The 19262-nt window shown below is 39.2% G+C and overlaps 2 protein-coding genes and 1 long non-coding RNA gene across 3 annotated transcripts in view; 1 reads left to right on the top strand and 2 right to left on the bottom strand.

Moving 5' to 3' along the window:
• LOC109033309 (proteasome adapter and scaffold protein ECM29) overlaps positions 1–19262 on the bottom strand; it is a 480922-nt gene that overhangs the window by 269127 nt on the left and 192533 nt on the right. The gene's annotated exons all lie outside the window — the stretch shown is intronic.
• LOC140226034 (uncharacterized) lies at positions 2597–5478 on the bottom strand. The gene is made up of 2 exons (XR_011900848.1): positions 5082–5478; positions 2597–4260 (listed from the first exon to the last, which is right to left on the bottom strand). It is a non-coding gene; the product is annotated as an uncharacterized lncRNA (long non-coding RNA).
• Positions 11255–19262, top strand: part of Ahcy (adenosylhomocysteinase) — a 67703-nt gene continuing 59695 nt past the window's right edge. Inside the window, exon 1 of the mRNA XM_072306344.1 lies at positions 11255–11575. Within this exon, the coding sequence (XP_072162445.1) occupies positions 11548–11575 (28 nt within the window). The 5' untranslated portion in view covers positions 11255–11547. The remainder of the gene's footprint in view (positions 11576–19262) is intronic.

Raw genomic sequence — 19262 nt, 5'->3', positions numbered from 1 at the left:
AATCGAAAGGGGTCGAAAAACGCCAAAAATATACTTATTTTTCAAGAATTCAGCCGCCGTATGTGGGTTTTTGCAAGTTTTTGCGTTTGGCCCAGATATTCCAGACCAAATTTTCATCAAAAACCAAAGTCTGTCCTCGGTGTCAAACTCGCTCGTAACAAACGCTCGTAACTCGTAAACAAACGATCGGCGACATAGTCCGGACATAAACAAAGCGTACCCAGAGCGGACTTCCTCGAGATGTTCCAGACTCAATTTCTCAGCGTTAGCGTTTCTTCACCTCGACAAAAGAACTTTCGTCCGCGTCTAACATTTATCCCTTTCGTAAAAGCAAATATCAGTTACCCCGTTGATCTGTTCATGGTGATTTCAAGTGAAATTGCGGCGAGATACTCCAGACTCCTAATGTAAACAAAGCGGCCTGTACCTGGTCGAGATGTTCCGGACTCATTTCTTCATTTACGTTTCTTCATCTCGACCAAAGAAGTTTCTCGCGCATTCAAAGTAACATTTTCCGGTTCCATTGTTAGAGAAGAAACAAGTCATTTTGTTGTAAGTTAGGATAATATTTGTGTTGATTAAGTGGCTTGAGCATTGGACTACCTGGCTGCGCCTTGCATAGCTGCCTCTATATCAAGATGATTGGGAGAAAAGCTTACTGGTTGATGTGCGAATCTGAATCCTAAATCCGTAGGAACGGTAGTTGTGAAAACCAGACGGATGTACAATGCTAGGTACCTTGCTCCTCACTCACTTTCTCATGGATGTTCACTTGTCTCTCCAAGGTTCTGGTTTTGCGATGCGTTGAAGCCAATGCTTTAAGTTTAGCTATAACAACCAGGCTTCGGAGATACTAATTAACAATCCTAGCAGTCACCAAATTCTCCAGCAAACCCGCATAGTTGTCTATTAACAGCTGAAGAAGCAATGGAAACCGTATTTACCTATGACAACAATAATTTTTCCGTTGGAACTCTGATAGTAAGTATGAGGGGGAACTATCACCTTTAAGGCACGTTTCTCCATGAATTTTCTTGTTTTTTGGCATCAAACTAAGTAGAACTCAAGGAAAATGAGGCAAAACTTTACAAGTTACCATGTAAGGTTCATCTGCTGAAAAAATAGAATAAAGTCTAAAATTCCTAATGAACATCACCAAGATGGTTCTGCCACCAGCAGTTCATTTTTTAAGGCACGGATCAAATACGCACTGAAAAAAAGTAGTATGCTGTTTTAGCACCTAGGATGTCAAAAATGTGTCTAGTGATCCCAAAATGCTGTCTTTACTACCCTCGCAGTTAACTTTACATCCTACGAATGCAAATTCAACTGCGTGGGCAATCAAGGTAGCATCTTAGGATGACCAGACACATTTTTGACATCCTAGGTGCCAAAACAGCATACCATTTTTTTCGGTGCGGTTATCTATTATTCTCACGGTGCCCATCAAATTATAGGTAAGAAACCTAGTCCTGTAATAATAATGGCATGGAATGACGGGCTCTAATTGGTGACTTGACCATCCCCAATAAGTTATCGAAAGAATTTACTTCTTAAAAGATCCTTTGCGAATAAAGCCAAGTAAATATGCAGATAAAAGTCCCGTGTGATATGTGAAGTGTACTTATTCAAAGTAATTTCAAAGGGAAGGGATGAAATGTTCAAAAGGTAACGTCCAAATTTGCAAAGTTGTAGAGGCGCTAGGCACAAATCCCAGTTAGCAAGATCGAGCTCCATCGCGGATTCTAGCGGTGGACGGTGCCAAAGCGGAATCGCTTATCCACATAGAGGAGCGGCAGTGTAGCTAGAGATATTCACCCGTTTGAATGTGGATACCCCTCGTCGGACTCGGAGTCCAGGCGCCGCTACTCGCGGCATCCGGAGCGGCTTTGTAGCACTGACGCAAGCGGCCCACGCGCGGCGTCACGCAGCGCGTTCCTAGCGGCAGTTCTGACTGATAATGAAATTTATTCGGGGTTTTTGTTTCTTTTACAAAACATCGGATCTTCAGGAAATAGATCTATATCTCAAGAGAATATAATTAAATTTTGAGGCTAAAAAGCTCAAAAATAAAATGTCAAAAATACCTCTGAAAGAATTTCACAATCCATGAAATTTTTTCTTGTATATTTTTCACTTTATTCCTCAGTTTTTTAGCTTCAAAATTTCAGAAATCAGGCACTCTAGAGATGTAGATGTACTTCCTGTGGATCCGATTTTTTTAAAAGTAATCCCAAAAGAAAACTTAATTTTTTTAAAAGAAAACTTATAGTAAAGACCTATACTTATAATGTACTTATATCAAAGTGTTTTCGATAGGTACACAAAATACCAAGTCAAAGTTATTAACTAAAGTTATTTTCCATATTACCTCGAAAATCTATTTTTCTAGGAGACAAATTGCCTCTTGGATGAATTCGATATGTCGCTAATAAAACTTTTTATATTGAAATACTAATTATATGTGATTGCAGGAACGTTAACAGAAATTCTCATAATTATTTCCCCTATGGCTAACTAGATTTATTCTCAACAATGTAACAAAGGAGAACATTTAAAGTCAAGAAAAAAAGAAGAAAAGAAAAAAACTCAGATGTATACCAACAAAGATATTTTATTACCATTATATCATTCCAAATAGACTCGTTTCTAAATTTAAGATGTACATTGATGATGTACAAGATGATCTTTTCTCTAGGGCAAACTAGAGATTTAAGAGAAAATTTTATTACCTAGTTCAGTTTTTCCATTAATTAAAAAAGTTGATGTATGGAACACATTGCACAAGTAATAAGCATAATTTGTATGAAAATAAGAAATTCTGGAGACTAGCCATATCTTAAAACATTGGTTTTGATAACTTATTATTCTTCTACAACCCTGTTGATAAGAGTCTCCTCTCGGAATCGGCACTATTAAGTAGATGTAAGAATTATTATCGATAAAATTGGAAAGCTGACGAAAGAACAGTATTAATGACTTTAGCCGTATTTGATGGAGCCTCAACATACGTCCAGAATAGGATGCTGCAAATACTTTCTATCAAATCTCATCGAAGCTGACAATGAATCTTCACCACTTTCTCAAGGAAAATATAACTTTTGCCACTTTATCATCAGATGTCGTTCCAAGGGTATATCCTTCATTCCTCACAAAAACATTGAAAGACATTCAACTCCATATATTGTTGAAAATCCTGACATTGAAGGATGCATGTCATTGAAAATCCTAAAACATGTCGTTAGGAATTCTAGGATGATGAATGACATTAAACGGCGCATGTCATTGGTCATCCTACGATTATGGATGACACATGTCATTGAAAATCCTAGGATAATCAATGACACTGAAAGACACATGTAGCTGGTAGCACAAAGGGAGCATGTTTACCATAGAGAACCCTGCAAAGATGAATGAAGTTTGATGTAGAAAATGTATACTAAGGTATTGATTGATGCGCCACATCTAGTCCGAATAACGCTTACTCCAGTAACTCTTCATTAGTCACCGGTGTAAAGTATCGTGAGATTTTGACTGCGAGACCCTCAGTTTTGGGGGGATGGAGTTACACAATGTCTATAATTTAAGCTTAATAAGTTATAATGATAAATCATGACATTCAGATCCACTTAAATGATGCCGACAAATACAGCTAGATCACTAAAAAGTATGACAGAAAATATTCAAGGCTTTGAACTACATAAAATCAAAATTTTCAGGTAATATACAGCACAAATATGTAACTCAAACTTGAGAGGGCATCAAACTTGCTGAGATGATGTTTCATGATGAGCATCAAAAGAAACTGCTTTCTACAGTTTATCAAAGTCCTTCTGTGTTGAAAGAGTATGCGTTAAGAAATTATATAAAAAAAGACTCACCAAATATAAAGTTCTTCTTTAAAACTTAAATTCAGAACACTTTGGTTTGACCTACTGATTCAGATATTTAGGCATTTCCAACACTGAACTTAAGTACACTTTTCTTCTTCGTTTGAAAAAATTAATATCTGGACAAATCAAACTTTGAAAGTCACTTTTTATGATTATTTAAGTTGCCTACACTAAATCTTCCTTGATATCAATGTTGTTTGAAGCACTAAATGATGAATTTTGAGGTGATTTGATTTTGCTGCTAACTCTCTACCAATGATTGCTCAGATACAGGATGGGCAATCAGATCATAGAATATTAGCCGCTTGGAAATTCCAGAATACTTGGAAATAAATCTGAGTGCAGATGCTCGTCTGGAGTGAGGCCACTGAAAAATAGATGAAGAAAATGACATTACACATTAGCTTCACACCTAATAAACCCAACTTATGTTTAGTTCTTATACATTTACTCTGTAAAAAGAATCAGCGATTGTTATCATTTAAATATTGAATACTTCAGAACTAACGCATAAAAGTTCTGTGAAAATCACCATTTCATTTCCGTTGACTTCTGAGAGACTCCGCAACCCCTTGAGGTATGTTATTGTGAACAAATACTCCACACCTAACAAGGAGCACCCAGCAGGTGAAACCAAAATCAATTACTCATTGAGTTCAGCTTATCTCATCCGAGATAGGTTACAATGGACAAGGACAATTCCAACCCTGAGCACAGATGAAAGTACTTAGCGGAGAAGAAGTGAGATGCAGTCTGAAACTCATTGATTAAGTATATACGTCGACAACTCATAAGCAAGCTCACTGCTCGAGTGCTTACACGAGTCTACAAGATATAAGCCAGTGGTACCTTGCATTAGCCAAGTAAGATTCGAATAGACTACAATCACGAGAATTTTGGCTTATTAAGCTGAATTGTGTTCTTGCCGAATTAGTAATTCAACGTCTGGAGGACAACTGAGGATCAGCTGTCCTGCACTTTCGCAAGGAAATATGTTGAATTCAAACAAACAGAGCATGGTACAAAGTGGTAGGGAGGTTAGCTCTGAAAAGGAAAACTAACTTTCGTCCCTCAGCGAAATAACTAACTAAGAGATAAATACTTCGGCTTTGTTTCTTGCACGAGCGGCAGAATTAAACACCGGTAAAGAAAATGAAAACGCAATAAAAACATGGGGAAAATACTTACTTTAACAAGTGGACTTTACAATCAATTCCATAAGCGCTCACGACTCAAATCACAACAACTTGCCTGTTGAAGGACGCGCGGCGCGCGCATCCAGACTCCTGCATTTCTCCGCAACTCCAAACGCACTACACACGCGGCTAGATGCGCTCGCCTGGACTCGTACCCGACTCATTTTCGTTCAACCGCTAGAGACGGTGGATGAACACCGTCAGAAGCGCGCTTATCAACTCAGTCTCCAATCTGCCGCTAGAGACTGTGGACGGAGACTGTAAGGAGCGCGCTTAGCAATGCCATCTTCAATCTACTGCTACATTTTGTGGATAACGCGAGTATTGGAGCGAGCTCCTGTACGGGCTAATGGATCCAAATGACGGAGCTCAATCTTGCTAACTGGGATTGGACAAGGTGCCGCTAAATAATGATTAAATGAATTTTTTATTGTTATTAATTACGGAAAAGAGGAAAAGAGAACAGGCCGAATGCCAAAATCCAAAATTCGAAAAGTGTAGGGTGTTGTAGGTAGAGTCCCTTTATGCTGAGAGTCAAGACAATTTGAATCCATTTCTGATTGGTTCCCGTATTTTAGGCCTCCACAGTGTCACAAACGGGAATAAAGATTACATTTTCACCAATTGCAAAGATTATAATCTGGAATGGACCAGGGAATTACGGGTTCGGCAAGGAATAAACGGAATGAGAGGAGGAACGGAGAAAGGCATTTGAGAATGGGCCGATCAAAGATTACGAAATACATTCAATTTCTGTAATCTTTATTCCCGTTTGTGACATCCATGAGCCGAATTGTCTTGACTCTCAGCATAAAGGGACTCTAGTTGTAGGTAGAGTCCCTTTATACCCAGAGTAACGACAACTCGATTATCAGCTGACTGGCAGCCGACCTTGGCTGGCCATGGAGGCCGAAACTAGTGCACTCAAACGAACGATATTGAGGGATAAGGATCAGGAATCCTGCGATGTCTGTCACACAAAAACAACAACATCAACAAATTGATCAATTAAAACGAAAATTAGATTGGTTTGTGAATAATTTCTTAATCTATTTTCATTTTAGACCGATGGAAATAACAATTTACTCTTGATAAACCACAATTAGGTAATATTTTCATTATTCTTGTTCACATTCGAGGTACCGCCATCTTGGTGCACTAGTTTCGGCCTCCATGAGCGAGAACCAATCAGAATTGGATTTTTTTTTAGGCCACTTTCAGCCCAATCCTGGCCCAACCAAAAGTGAGTTGTCGTAACTCTGGGTATAAAGGGACTCTAGTAAATCTACCTTGCTCTAGTTGTAGGAGCCGATGCCGAACCTTCTTCGAGATTACGGGCGGCGAGCGGCAACCTGATTGGCTACGAAGATTGCCGAGCATGGCCGAAGGCCTACTCGCCGCTTGGTAGGTGTTGACGGCGGTTTGACAAACAGCAGTTTTTGGTGAAATGTGGTCCGGAATATCTGGGCCAATCTGTTCACTCCCTTATGTGTTATTTTTCAATCTCCGGCTTAACCTCACTTTTGGAGCGGGCGATGGATGAGTGGAGGTTCGGGGGGAAGGATCCTCTGAGTTGACTAGGATCCTACGCGAGAATGCGCTGCAATCATAGAGAAAAAAAAGGAGGTGTTTGCATCTTGAGGATTTGTACCCACCTACGTCATCAATGTAAACAAGACGCTCGTTGAGGGTTATGTTGACGTTGTAAAAACGGACCATAATGTCCGATTTTTTTACTTAAATCAACTCTTTATATAATTTCAAGCACTTTTTATAGAATAACTTTTTCCCTTAAATTACACCATTTCCAAGAAAATCGACAGGATAAAAACGTCGCTGTACCCACTGACGTCATCAAAGCTATAGATACTCTATGATAAATTCCAAGATGCCCGAAATGCAAACACCTCCTTTTTTTTCTCTATGCGCTGCAATCTATGGAACGCCGTTAGTGTCAAAACCCTTTTCTTGCGCGCGCGGAATTTTTTCTGGCGCGCGGAAAGAAAAAATCCGTTTTCGATGAAAATCTCTGAATTTCCGGATTCCGCGCCGGTTTTCGATATATTTGCGCCGTTTGTGTCAAAACTATTTTTTCCGGCGCGGCGCTCCAAATCTGTTCCGCGCGCGGAATTTTCGATATATCGATTCCTGCTCGCCGTTTGTGTCAAAACTATTTTTTCCGGCGCGGCGCTCCAAATCTGTTCCGCGCGCAGAATTCTCGATATATCGATTCCTGCTCGCCGACTGTTTTTTCCGGCGCTGCACCAGAAAATAATTCCGCGCGCCACTTTTTCGATATATCGATTTTTCTGCGCGCGGAGAATATTATCTCTCTTTTGAACGATTTCCATTATCGATCCTCTGCGTGCCCCTGCCGTATGTGGGTCGCGGTCGTGTAAACAAACGCAGATTGATAACACAAATGATCCAAACAACTCGAAATCTCTTAATTTTAATTAATTTAAATCCATTTTCGACTTCAACCAAGCATTTGGCAATAATATTCATCGTATTTTACAACCTGGAGCCACGGCCTATCGGCTCATTTTAAGGTGCATTCTGAAAATCAGTTTTACAAGTCCAATGTCCAAACCCAGACTTTCTTCTTTTACTTTTTTTTAACCATTCTCTTTTCACTTTCGCCTCAAATCAAATGTTTTGCAGTTTTTTTATCTTAAGTAAGTGGTCCTGAATTCATTCAAGAGTTAGAAGTTCACGATTTATTTAGTATTATAGCCTTTTGACCTCTTAAGCTTTATCGATATGATCTCATGTAGTTCGAGGTTTCTTTGGCCCAAACCAAGTGATTACTTACACATCTGATGTGAGTCTTATGGCTCTTCAAATTCGCAGTGTAGAATTAAATCAGAGACTACAGTTACTTAATCCAGTTCTGCTCTCTTGTTCAATGTTTGTCATAAGTGTTTGTTCGTGTCTGTTCTTTATAAGTGACCACTGTAGTGCGTATACACAGTTATGCTATCGGTACAGGTATTATTTCTTGTTTTCTACAGTCAGGACTTTCTCTTAAGCGCAATAATTTACCAAAGAAATTCACCTAGTTGCGTAAATAATTTGGTGTATAGATATTCTGTTAATGTCTCCTTGCGGTGATGCAAAGTTTCTGAGATCTGTCATAAGTGGATTTTGCATTTAGACGGTCACTCTTGCCTGATAAAATTACTGCTCTAGCAGCTTCAAATTTATACTTTGATCTCTGATTCATCACTAAATGACACTCGTGCGGTGTCATTTATCTTTAATCAGTTCAAAGCTATTTCGACAATGAATCATCAAAGGTCCGATCGAAGAAGGAATTTTCTGGTGAGTGCTGCGGCTGAACCGACATCACAACTCTACTATCGAAAGCATCAACCAAGACATGATCATTCGTCTGGAAGTGGAAATATTTTGCAACTCATCAGCAGGCCGATTATTGAAGGCTTAGAGCAACCCGACAAGACAACAAATTCCGATATATTACATGGAGAAGATAGGGCTATGTCTTTTCATATCGGGCTGACATAGTTTCAATAATCAGGTAGCTGGTAGTTTAACAGGTAAGATTTGTAAAGTCACTTAGGTATCACAAGTTACATTCGTATCTCTTGTGGAACAGTGTTTGTAGGTATGCTTACCTTTGTGGAGATTAATTGATAACAAAACGAGCATATCGATGTCATAGCCTAACTAGAAAACCATGTACGTAGATTTACAAAGTTTCAGACTTTCTGTTTCTCTTCGATTATAAAATCATGCAACGAAATGTTACAAATGTCATCCCCAGATAACCTTAACCATGTTCCTGACTTATTCTTATGGGAGGATGTAATTCTATGTCTTTTCAAAATCCTTCCATCCGTCTGTACCTGAGAAATTCAGTAAATCAGCCGACTTTCGGACTTTTAACCAGAATCGTCGGCATCTTTACAATTGAAATGATTCTTAGGTGTTTTTGAACAAAGGCATTTTATTAAAATTTTTGTTGGACAGGTTTGATTCACCCTGAATTCTTAAATAGAGAGAAAAAAAATATTTTCTTCACTCTAGAAAGACATGAAACTGACCAAGCTGTAGGTAAGTAAGCAGTTTTTGATTACTTCATTCCATGAAATGTGATGAGCCTTGTTGCTGCAGGAAACACAACATACTAGCAGGAATCCTCAAATAAATTTTCTATCTTGTACAATATCTGTTGATACTTAAGTATTTGATGATACCTACGAAGTACAAAATTTCTGAAAAGACACTGGGAATACCAGCAGAGTTATCTCAAAATTTTCTCTCAGGAACAAAACTAAAAATTGTGGAAGTTTCCTAAGAATGCTCTGAAGACAAATTTACGTATTATTAATAGATGAAGTGTAGCCTGCTACATATCATGTCGTATTCCTCTTCAAATATACATGCAGGTGAGTAGATTTTGAAATTTTGAGCGCACAATTTGCTTAAGAAAGAAGCGAGCACTACCATGATTTCCACTTACCATTACCACTTCCTCATAAATTTTTATAAGTTGATGCTTTTGAAAGTTGAGTTGTGATGTCGGTTCAGCCGCAGCACTCACCAGAAAATTCCTTCTTCGATCGGACCTTTGATGATTCATTGTCGAAATAGCTTTGAACTGATTAAAGATAAATGACACCGCACGAGTGTCATTTAGTGATGAATCAGAGATCAAAGTATAAATTTGAAGCTGCTAGAGCAGTAATTTTATCAGGCAAGAGTGACCGTCTAAATGCAAAATCCACTTATGACAGATCTCAGAAACTTTGCATCACCGCAAGGAGACATTAACAGAATATCTATACACCAAATTATTTACGCAACTAGGTGAATTTCTTTGGTAAATTATTGCGCTTAAGAGAAAGTCCTGACTGTAGAAAACAAGAAATAATACCTGTACCGATAGCATAACTGTGTATACGCACTACAGTGGTCACTTATAAAGAACAGACACGAACAAACACTTATGACAAACATTGAACAAGAGAGCAGAACTGGATTAAGTAACTGTAGTCTCTGATTTAATTCTACACTGCGAATTTGAAGAGCCATAAGACTCACATCAGATGTGTAAGTAATCACTTGGTTTGGGCCAAAGAAACCTCGAACTACATGAGATCATATCGATAAAGCTTAAGAGGTCAAAAGGCTATAATACTAAATAAATCGTGAACTTCTAACTCTTGAATGAATTCAGGACCACTTACTTAAGATAAAAAAACTGCAAAACATTTGATTTGAGGCGAAAGTGAAAAGAGAATGGTTAAAAAAAAGTAAAAGAAGAAAGTCTGGGTTTGGACATTGGACTTGTAAAACTGATTTTCAGAATGCACCTTAAAATGAGCCGATAGGCCGTGGCTCCAGGTTGTAAAATACGATGAATATTATTGCCAAATGCTTGGTTGAAGTCGAAAATGGATTTAAATTAATTAAAATTAAGAGATTTCGAGTTGTTTGGATCATTTGTGTTATCAATCTGCGTTTGTTTACACGACCGCGACCCACATACGGCAGGGGCACGCAGAGGATCGATAATGGAAATCGTTCAAAAGAGAGATAATATTCTCCGCGCGCAGAAAAATCGATATATCGAAAAAGTGGCGCGCGGAATTATTTTCTGGTGCAGCGCCGGAAAAAACAGTCGGCGAGCAGGAATCGATATATCGAGAATTCTGCGCGCGGAACAGATTTGGAGCGCCGCGCCGGAAAAAATAGTTTTGACACAAACGGCGAGCAGGAATCGATATATCGAAACTTCCGCGCGCGGAACAGATTTGGAGCGCCGCGCCGGAAAAAATAGTTTTGACACAAACGGCGCAAATATATCGAAAACCGGCGCGGAATCCGGAAATTCAGAGATTTTCATCGAAAACTGATTTTTTCTTTCCGCGCGCCGAAAAAAAATTCCGCGCGCCAGAAAAAATTCCGCGCGCGCAAGAAAAGGGTTTTGACACTAACGGCGTTCCATAGCAATCACCCGCTCACAACAGAACGGCGTCCTATAGAACTCGTCCCTGTTTTAGCCCTCCGTCTTTATGTCTTTGATCCAAACAATAACATTGGCATAACCTCTTTCAATGCTACCAGTGCGAAAAAATCGATATATATCGCTTTTCTGTGACGTTGCACTAATAGCGTCTATGCTGGTGCACGCGTGCACGTGAAGACTGAAGGCCGGTGAAAACGCAAACGTGAACTGAAATCATCGAGGTGTGATGTAACAGGACGTTTGCTGCACTCAATGTAATTTTAGATTTATCGCACAATTTGATCAAGAGGTTCATTCTTATCTCCTTTTTCAACTTCCTCTGCTCCCTCATTGTGATATCTTTTCATAGAAACATCTACCGGTCTGTACAGTCTGTGCCTGTACCTTCGTTTTCTTTGAGTATTTCTGTCCTCGTTTCTCATTGACATTGTAACTTCTGTCAAATCTCGTTCTACGTCTCAAGATGTCCAAGAAGCCAGCATACAAAGTTGGTAAGAATAAAGTTGTCATTCTTCATAAGTTTTCTTTTCTTTGTCAATTTTTGGCGCAGTCTTACTGGCCTGCGATTTATTGCATTGTTCAGGTATAAAATCTGGGCGGATTTTTGTCTCCTTAGCCAAGGAAAGAACCGTAGCCCCTGCGCTTAAACCTAAAGTATCAGTCTTAACTAAGGAAGTTGCAAACTTAAGAGAAATGAAAACAGGATTCTTACTGATAAACATTAGCTGTACCAATGACCAAATGCAACACTTCTTTTCCAAGAAGAATCCTGTTTTCATTCTTCTGAATTTTGCGATCACTTCCTGCCTACACTGTTCATTTGTCCAAGAATGATTCTGTCAATTCACGCACAAGGGCTGTACCTAGTTCCTCTTTCGGCTGAAGAGTTGAATCTGCTGAGATTTTTTCACTGAATTTATTTATTTATTAATCCACTCACAGGTGGTAACAAAACAATAGAGAAGAACAATTGGATTGCATTTTGCAAAAAGGAACCACTAGCATTGCGATGATGCTAAGATTGTGCAACTTTATCCTTTGCAATAAAATTGCGGAAATTGTGAAAAACTATGAAATTTAGATGGGAATTTTTGGTCATAAATTCACAGTTTTTAGCAAGTAAAATAGAAACTATTAATGGATAATCGGGTTTTTCCTCCAAGACAAAAGAAGTTGCACAATCTTAGAAACATTGTAATGCTAGTGGTTCCTTTTTGCCAAATGCAATCCAATTAGACTAGTACATTTGCCTAGAACTTAGCTCGTGTGGGAAGTGTAAGCATATTATGCAGATAAAGATTTGAACCAGTTCCTACGTATGAAAAACGGAAACAGACAGGAGAAAAGTTTTTCTATTATCAAGAAAAACGGCAAGAAGGTTTTGGTTTTTTATTTGAAATACATACTGGGAGTCCACTACGTAGCCCAATCCCCGGGGCGCTGTGCCCCCTTAAAGGTCGCTTCATGGCCACCAAACTTGTTGAAATCGCCTGGTGGAAAAAAATTGAAATTGCCTAAAGTGAATTAAGAATGAAACAAAAATATACCTCATCAGCAATTCACTTAATCCAAAATAAAAATCCAACAAACTTAATTGAAATTGACTATCCAAAAAAAACCACAGTATTATCAAGTACTAAAGAAAAACCCATTCAACAACTAAGAATGATATAATGAGAAACAGAGAACGCAAGTGAATTATGAAGGGAATAAAGAGAAACAGAGGACGGAAGGTAGAGTCAACAACAACGCAAAGGGAAACCCACTGGGGTTCTCGCACCCATAGGTTTCCCACTTTGGGACTTGGAACTCCCTTCTCTCCCTACAGCTAATCGAACGACTTACTCCCCTTCCTCACCCCGTCCTTCAATTGTCTTAAAAATGATTTTATTAGAATAGAGAGGGTATCCTTCAGTTGGCATAAAAACTCCCAGCACCTTTTCAGATAAAAATACTTAGATTACTGTACTATACCCCAGTGCTATCCTGCTACAACCAAAACCGTAATATCGAGAGTCTTGCTGTAGTAAAGAAATCGGCTAGTCCCTTGGCATCCCTATGGTTTATACTTACACCCACTGCAAAGCTAATCCCTCTATAATGAAGCAATCGGACGATCTGTTGACATTTGTCACAGTGGCTAGTACTGTATATGTTACCAGGTATAGATTACTATGTCTAAAGAGTAGAAGAAAATTTTTTTAAATTTTGACCCCTAACACCTACCTCCAAAAGTTTGAATTTTCAAGGTTTAGTTTATTTCATTTGGTAACTAATAGGAAACCCGTGCTATGCACCGGAAAACCTCCACTATCAGTAATCACTGTGATTAGTGATCAGTCACAGAATTTTGTCTCTGGATTTTTGTCTCAACTTTTACAAGCCACTGAATATAAGCGCGTGCAAACTTAACTTTGTTACACGCACAATGTAAGGGAAGAAATCATGGATAGACTTATAGATCTTTTAAGGTGCCTTGAGCCTGGCGGTTAATTGTTGAATTGCTAAGTACACCCATGAAACCACCGCGGATCTTTAAATCGGCGGTTATTATACTGCGTTCAAGGTAAAAAATTAAAAATTGCATAGGATAATAAATGTTTATTTATCCCAAGAAAAGGAGGGGTATCGATAAGGGCCGATTTTGGCCCCACTTCAAAAAATCATCTGAATCCATATTTTAAGTACCCTAGGGTAGGTGCATTCTGGCGCAAAATATTTTTGCGATTGTGCATCGTTTTCCTGCCAAAACAGCCGACTCAATTTTTCGGCTGAAAAATGGTTTTAATTTTATGACGAGCCCCAAAAAGCTTTGTTTCATGAGTACGGGAGGTTCATATACGTAATTTTTTGCGTACTTTTCAATGGAACAGGCGAAAATTGTCTAAACCCACATTTAAGGGGTCAGTCTAGACATTTTCAACGATTTTTGGGGTTTTTCGGCAATTTTTCACCTATAACTAGAAAACTGATGATTATACAACAAAAACGATTGCAGATTCAAAAAGAGCGTAAAAAATCCGTTAGAAATCATTGGTTAGACATTTTCTCAGCTTTAACTGTCAACACGAAAAACAGCTCTAAACTTGAGAGAACCGAAAAAACTGCACTTTCCACGATTATTAGTCTTCATTTACACCCAGCACAATGGGCCTGTTGCATGCAAGATATACAGCCGTGCGAATAGACTTTTTAGAGGTTAAATGACACGAAAATTACGATGGTCACATTAAAAAAGTCTGAAATACACTCCTTACTGCGCAATTTGTGTTGTTAGGAACGCGCTTTTTCAAATTTCCCGCGTCTGGGGGCAGTTTTCTAACGGAAAAAATTAACGGCAACTCGCGGCTATTTCCGGTCAACTAAAACTGACAACATAACCTAAAAATCGGAGCTCGTGACATTGTGAAATGAAATGTAGAAGGATTGCGTGGGATATTTAAAAGTTGATCGATTTGGTTACCGCATAAAGCGTATATGGACCACTATAGGAGATCACGTTGGGTTTGTAAACAAACTGAAGGAAAAAATAACAACAACAACAACGACTCGGCATCTTCCGGAAATCACCGAGCCCGCAGTTTGCTCGTTTCCGGTGATTAGAAAACTGCCCCCAGACGCGGGAAATTTGAAAAAGCGCGTTCCTAACAACGCAAATCACGCAGTAAGGAGTGTATTTCAGACTTTTTTAATGTGACCATCGTAATTTTCGTGTCATTTAACCTCTAAAACGTCTATTCGCGCGGCTGTATCTCTTGCATGCAACAGGCCCATTTTGCCACATCACCAAAATTTAACAGATTAAAGTTACATACCAGTAAATGAAACACGCCAAAAATTACGGTGTGGAAAAATTGTGCTCATAGTTAAAAATGGACTTTTGTTGAATGGAACCATCCTTGAATACAAGATGAAAATTCTCTAACTCTCCGGGAAGATTCGCCAATCATTTATGGGATACCTGTATCCGGGTAATTTTTCGCGTACTTTCGATTGGAACGAGTGAAAATGGTGAAAAATCATGTTGAGTGGGCCATTCAAAGAATTTTTCAAGATTTTAGAGGGGTTTTGGGGTTTTTCTGTGGGGGGGGGGGGGGTTAGGGGTTGTTGGGGGGCTTGGAGAGCATTTTTTGTTTGTAATACACCAAAAAAATAACAAATTCAGAAAGAACGCGAAAAATTCGATTGGATTCGATACTTGACACTCTCTCTCAGCTTGGACTGTCCACACGAAAAACGGTCTCAAACTCGAGAAACTGGAAAAAAACGGCCTTTTCTCCACCTCCCCAGTCATAATTTACATCCTGGTCACTTAACAGGTTAGATCGTTAAGCAGTATACAAGGTGTAACAACTAAGTGACGACAAACTTCCAGGGGTTGTTCCATGGCTCAAAACAAGCAGAAAAGTCCCGTACCAAAATCCTCTACGATGCGTGGTTCTCGAGTTTCGGGGAGTTCAATTTTTGAAAAAAATACCGCACGTGTTCAGATAAGACGTCACAGTGGCTGTCCTAATTGTCGGAACCGAAAAAAATTGTGGTTTCGTAAAGTGCTCATCAATAGCTTAACAAAAGGTATTTTCGTTTTTTTTTTTCGTAAAACCCCTCTTAATGGAGTTATTGACCGTAAAAAAAATACCGTATTACCGCACGTCGCAAATAAAGTTGGTCAGGACGTACGGTAAAACGGTATTTTTTTTAACGGTCAATAACTCCACTAGGTTTTATTGAAGAAATACCAGAGGGTGGTTCGGGTGTGTATGCAGAAGGCAGATATAAGGCCCTTATTTAATTTTTTAACTGTAATGCGATGTATTTTAGTACTAAGTATACAGTTTGTATATGATTGTTCAGAATAAAGTGACTTGTTTAATAATGAAAGAAATAAATGAATGAATAATTATAATAAAAAAACATTTAAAAAATATATCTCCATTAGAGGGGGTTTTACGAAAAAAAAAAAACACCAAAAAACCTTTTGTTAAGCTATTGATGTAAATTATGACTGGGGAGCTGGAGAAAAGGCCGTTTTTTCCAGTTTCTCGAGTTTGAGACCGTTTTTCGTGTGGACAGTCCAAGCTGAGAGAGAGTGTCAAGTATCGAATCCAATCGAATTTTTCGCGTTCTTTCTGAATTTGTTATTTTTTTGGTGTATTACAAACAAAAAATGCTCTCCAAGCCCCCCAACAACCCCTAACCCCCCCCCCCCCCACAGAAAAACCCCAAAACCCCTCTAAAATCTTGAAAAATTCTTTGAATGGCCCACTCAACATGATTTTTCACCATTTTCACTCGTTCCAATCGAAAGTACGCGAAAAATTACCCGGATACAGGTATCCCATAAATGATTGGCGAATCTTCCCGGAGAGTTAGAGAATTTTCATCTTGTATTCAAGGATGGTTCCATTCAACAAAAGTCCATTTTTAACTATGAGCACAATTTTTCCACACCGTAATTTTTGGCGTGTTTCATGTACTGGTATGTAACTTTAATCTGTTAAATTTTGGTGATGTGGCAAAATTGTGCTGGGTGTAAATGAAGACTAATAATCGTGGAAAATGCAGTTTTTTCGGTTTTCTCAAGTTTAGAGCTGTTTTTCGTGTTGACAGTTAAAGCTGAGAAAATGTCTAACCAATGATTTCTAACGGATTTTTTACGCTCTTTTTGAATCTGCAATCGTTTTTGTTGTATAATCATCAGTTTTCTAGTTATAGGTGAAAAATTGCCGAAAAACCCCAAAAATCGTTGAAAATGTCTAGACTGACCCCTTAAAAGTGGGTTTAGACAATTTTCGCCTGTTCCATTGAAAAGTACGCAAAAAATTACGTATATGAACCTCCCGTACTCATGAAACAAAGCTTTTTGGGGCTCGTCATAAAATTAAAACCATTTTTCAGCCGAAAAATTGAGTCGGCTGTTTTGGCAGGAAAACGATGCACAATCGCAAAAATATTTTGCGCCAGAATGCACCTACCCTAGGGTACTTAAAATATGGATTCAGATGATTTTTTGAAGTGGGGCCAAAATCGGCCCTTATCGATACCCCTCCTTTGTTGGCCGTATTTTAGGTAGATTTTATTTTTTTGCTCACAAATTTTCAATCTATAAACTGTATGTTCTTGTGTAAATTTGTATTTTTGAAGTTCAAGTAGCTTTTCTTCATTTTAAAATATCCATTATATCCTGTCATATCTGCATTAAGTACCAGTACCTATGTTCTAAATTTGGGCCAAATGTATGTATTAAAAAATGGGTTTATAGTGAGAATTGCTTCTGACTGTAGAGGAAGCGACGTCTTTCATCTTTCAACGTTATTCGTAGAAAGTTAGGACGAAATTTTTCAAAACATGCTCCGGAAAAGTTCCGCTAACTTATCCCTGCAAAATTCCAGAAACTTGCTCTGGTGAAGTTCCGCGAACCGCTGCTCGTGAATCCTCTATACTCACCCGGTACGTTTTAAACACTTTTAATGCGGTCAACACACCACCCGCGATTTTTTTGCGGAAATGTCAACTAGAAGGCCTACTGATTGAGGAGCAACAAACCGCGAAATCTGCGATGGGGCCGTTTTTGAGAAAATACGATTTTTCATTTTTTTGGGCGGGAATTTCGGGTCAAGGCGCTGAAAAAGTCGAGTTAGGCTGTTTTTGTGGCTCGTAAATGCATATCCTATACATTTATAGTCAATCAAGTGCCAGTAGATAGCTATTCGTGCATATTGCCCAAAATTCATATCCTTAAATCCACGACTTTTGGGTTTTTGGGGGGTTAGTCAAGGAGAAATCTGAAAAAAAAGGGGGTTAACCCGGAACAAATTGCTTAACAAACTTTTCCCATGTAAACATCTTCAGAAGGTCCTATTGAACAACATACCAAAAGTTTACCACGGTTCGATCCCGGAACTTCTCCCCAAATTGCCTAAATTTCAAAATGGCGGCCATAATAAGGCCTCTGGGAGTTCGATTTTTTTTTTTTAAAATACGCATACAGTGTCATGTGAGGTGTCAAATCCAATGTAATTTTCCTTGCGCACGGTGTTTTAAGGTGGATCCCTACTACTGTAGTTGAGAAAACCGCCACCACGCGCCACGTGGCGCTTCGCCGAAATCTGTCGTTTTTTCCATGTTTTTCGATGCATCTGGGCGATTTGCTCAGACATAAGCCAGACTTGCGGAATTTTCTTAACGCTACTACAAAGATTTTAGTATGCTGAATAGTTATGTACAATCAGCTTCTTTCGGCGATCATTATTTGCGGAGAAACTATGCACGCCGCGATGAAAGTTCCGATGTCTGCGCATTTCAAAATGCCCGCGCAAACCTTTACAATCTCGGCCGGTTATCGAAAGGAGTGGGGGTCCGAATCCTCATGCCTGGCATAGAGTCCCTTTATACCCAGAGTTAAGACAACTCACTTTTGGTTCGGCTGAAAGTGGCCTAAAAAAAAATCCAATTCTGATTGGTTCTCGTTCACGGAGGCCGAAACGAGTGCACCAAGATGGCGGTACCTCGAATGTGAACAAGAATAATGAAAATATCACCTAATTGTGGTTTATCAAGAGTAAATTGTTATTTCCATCGGTCCAAAATGAAAATAGATTAAGAAATTATTCACAAACCAATCTCATTTTCTTTTTAATTGATCAATTTGTTGATGTTGTTGTTTTTGTGTGACAGACATCGCAGGATTCCTGATCCTTATCCCTCAATATCGTTCGTTTGGGTGCACTCGTTTCGGCCTCCATGGCCAGCCAAGGCCGGCTGCCAGTCAGCTGATAATCGAGTTGTCTTAACTCTGGGTATAAAGGGACTCTAGCCTGGCAATTCTCTCCGGTTTCTGTCCTTTTCTTTCTCCCCTCCCCTCTCATCTCTCTCTATCTCAGGCCTCCCTTACTCTGTGCCTGCGCGCACCTTCGGATCCGACGCGAAGTGTCATCACCCCACGGATGTGTAAGGCCCGGTAGCTCTAGCCTAGCAGTCGAAGTGACACCTATCTTTCGCTCTTTCCTTGTCCTCCCGATGAACAGGTGCAGGTCAAGGACCCAATTCGGGTCTCGGTCGCTGCTTTAGACGCCGACCCAAGTTAGACCAAAGATGGAATTATCTATTTCTTTCATAAGGCCGTTGACCTATCGGAACTAGAGGTGCTAAATTAATGTGTGCGTTCATGTAAGTTCA

Source organism: Bemisia tabaci, chromosome 1 (genome assembly GCF_918797505.1).
Source record: "Bemisia tabaci chromosome 1, PGI_BMITA_v3".
NCBI lineage: Eukaryota > Metazoa > Arthropoda > Insecta > Hemiptera > Aleyrodidae > Bemisia > Bemisia tabaci.
The sequence above is the reverse complement of the archived record's forward strand: the minus strand, read 5'-3'. Positions and strand labels throughout refer to the sequence as shown.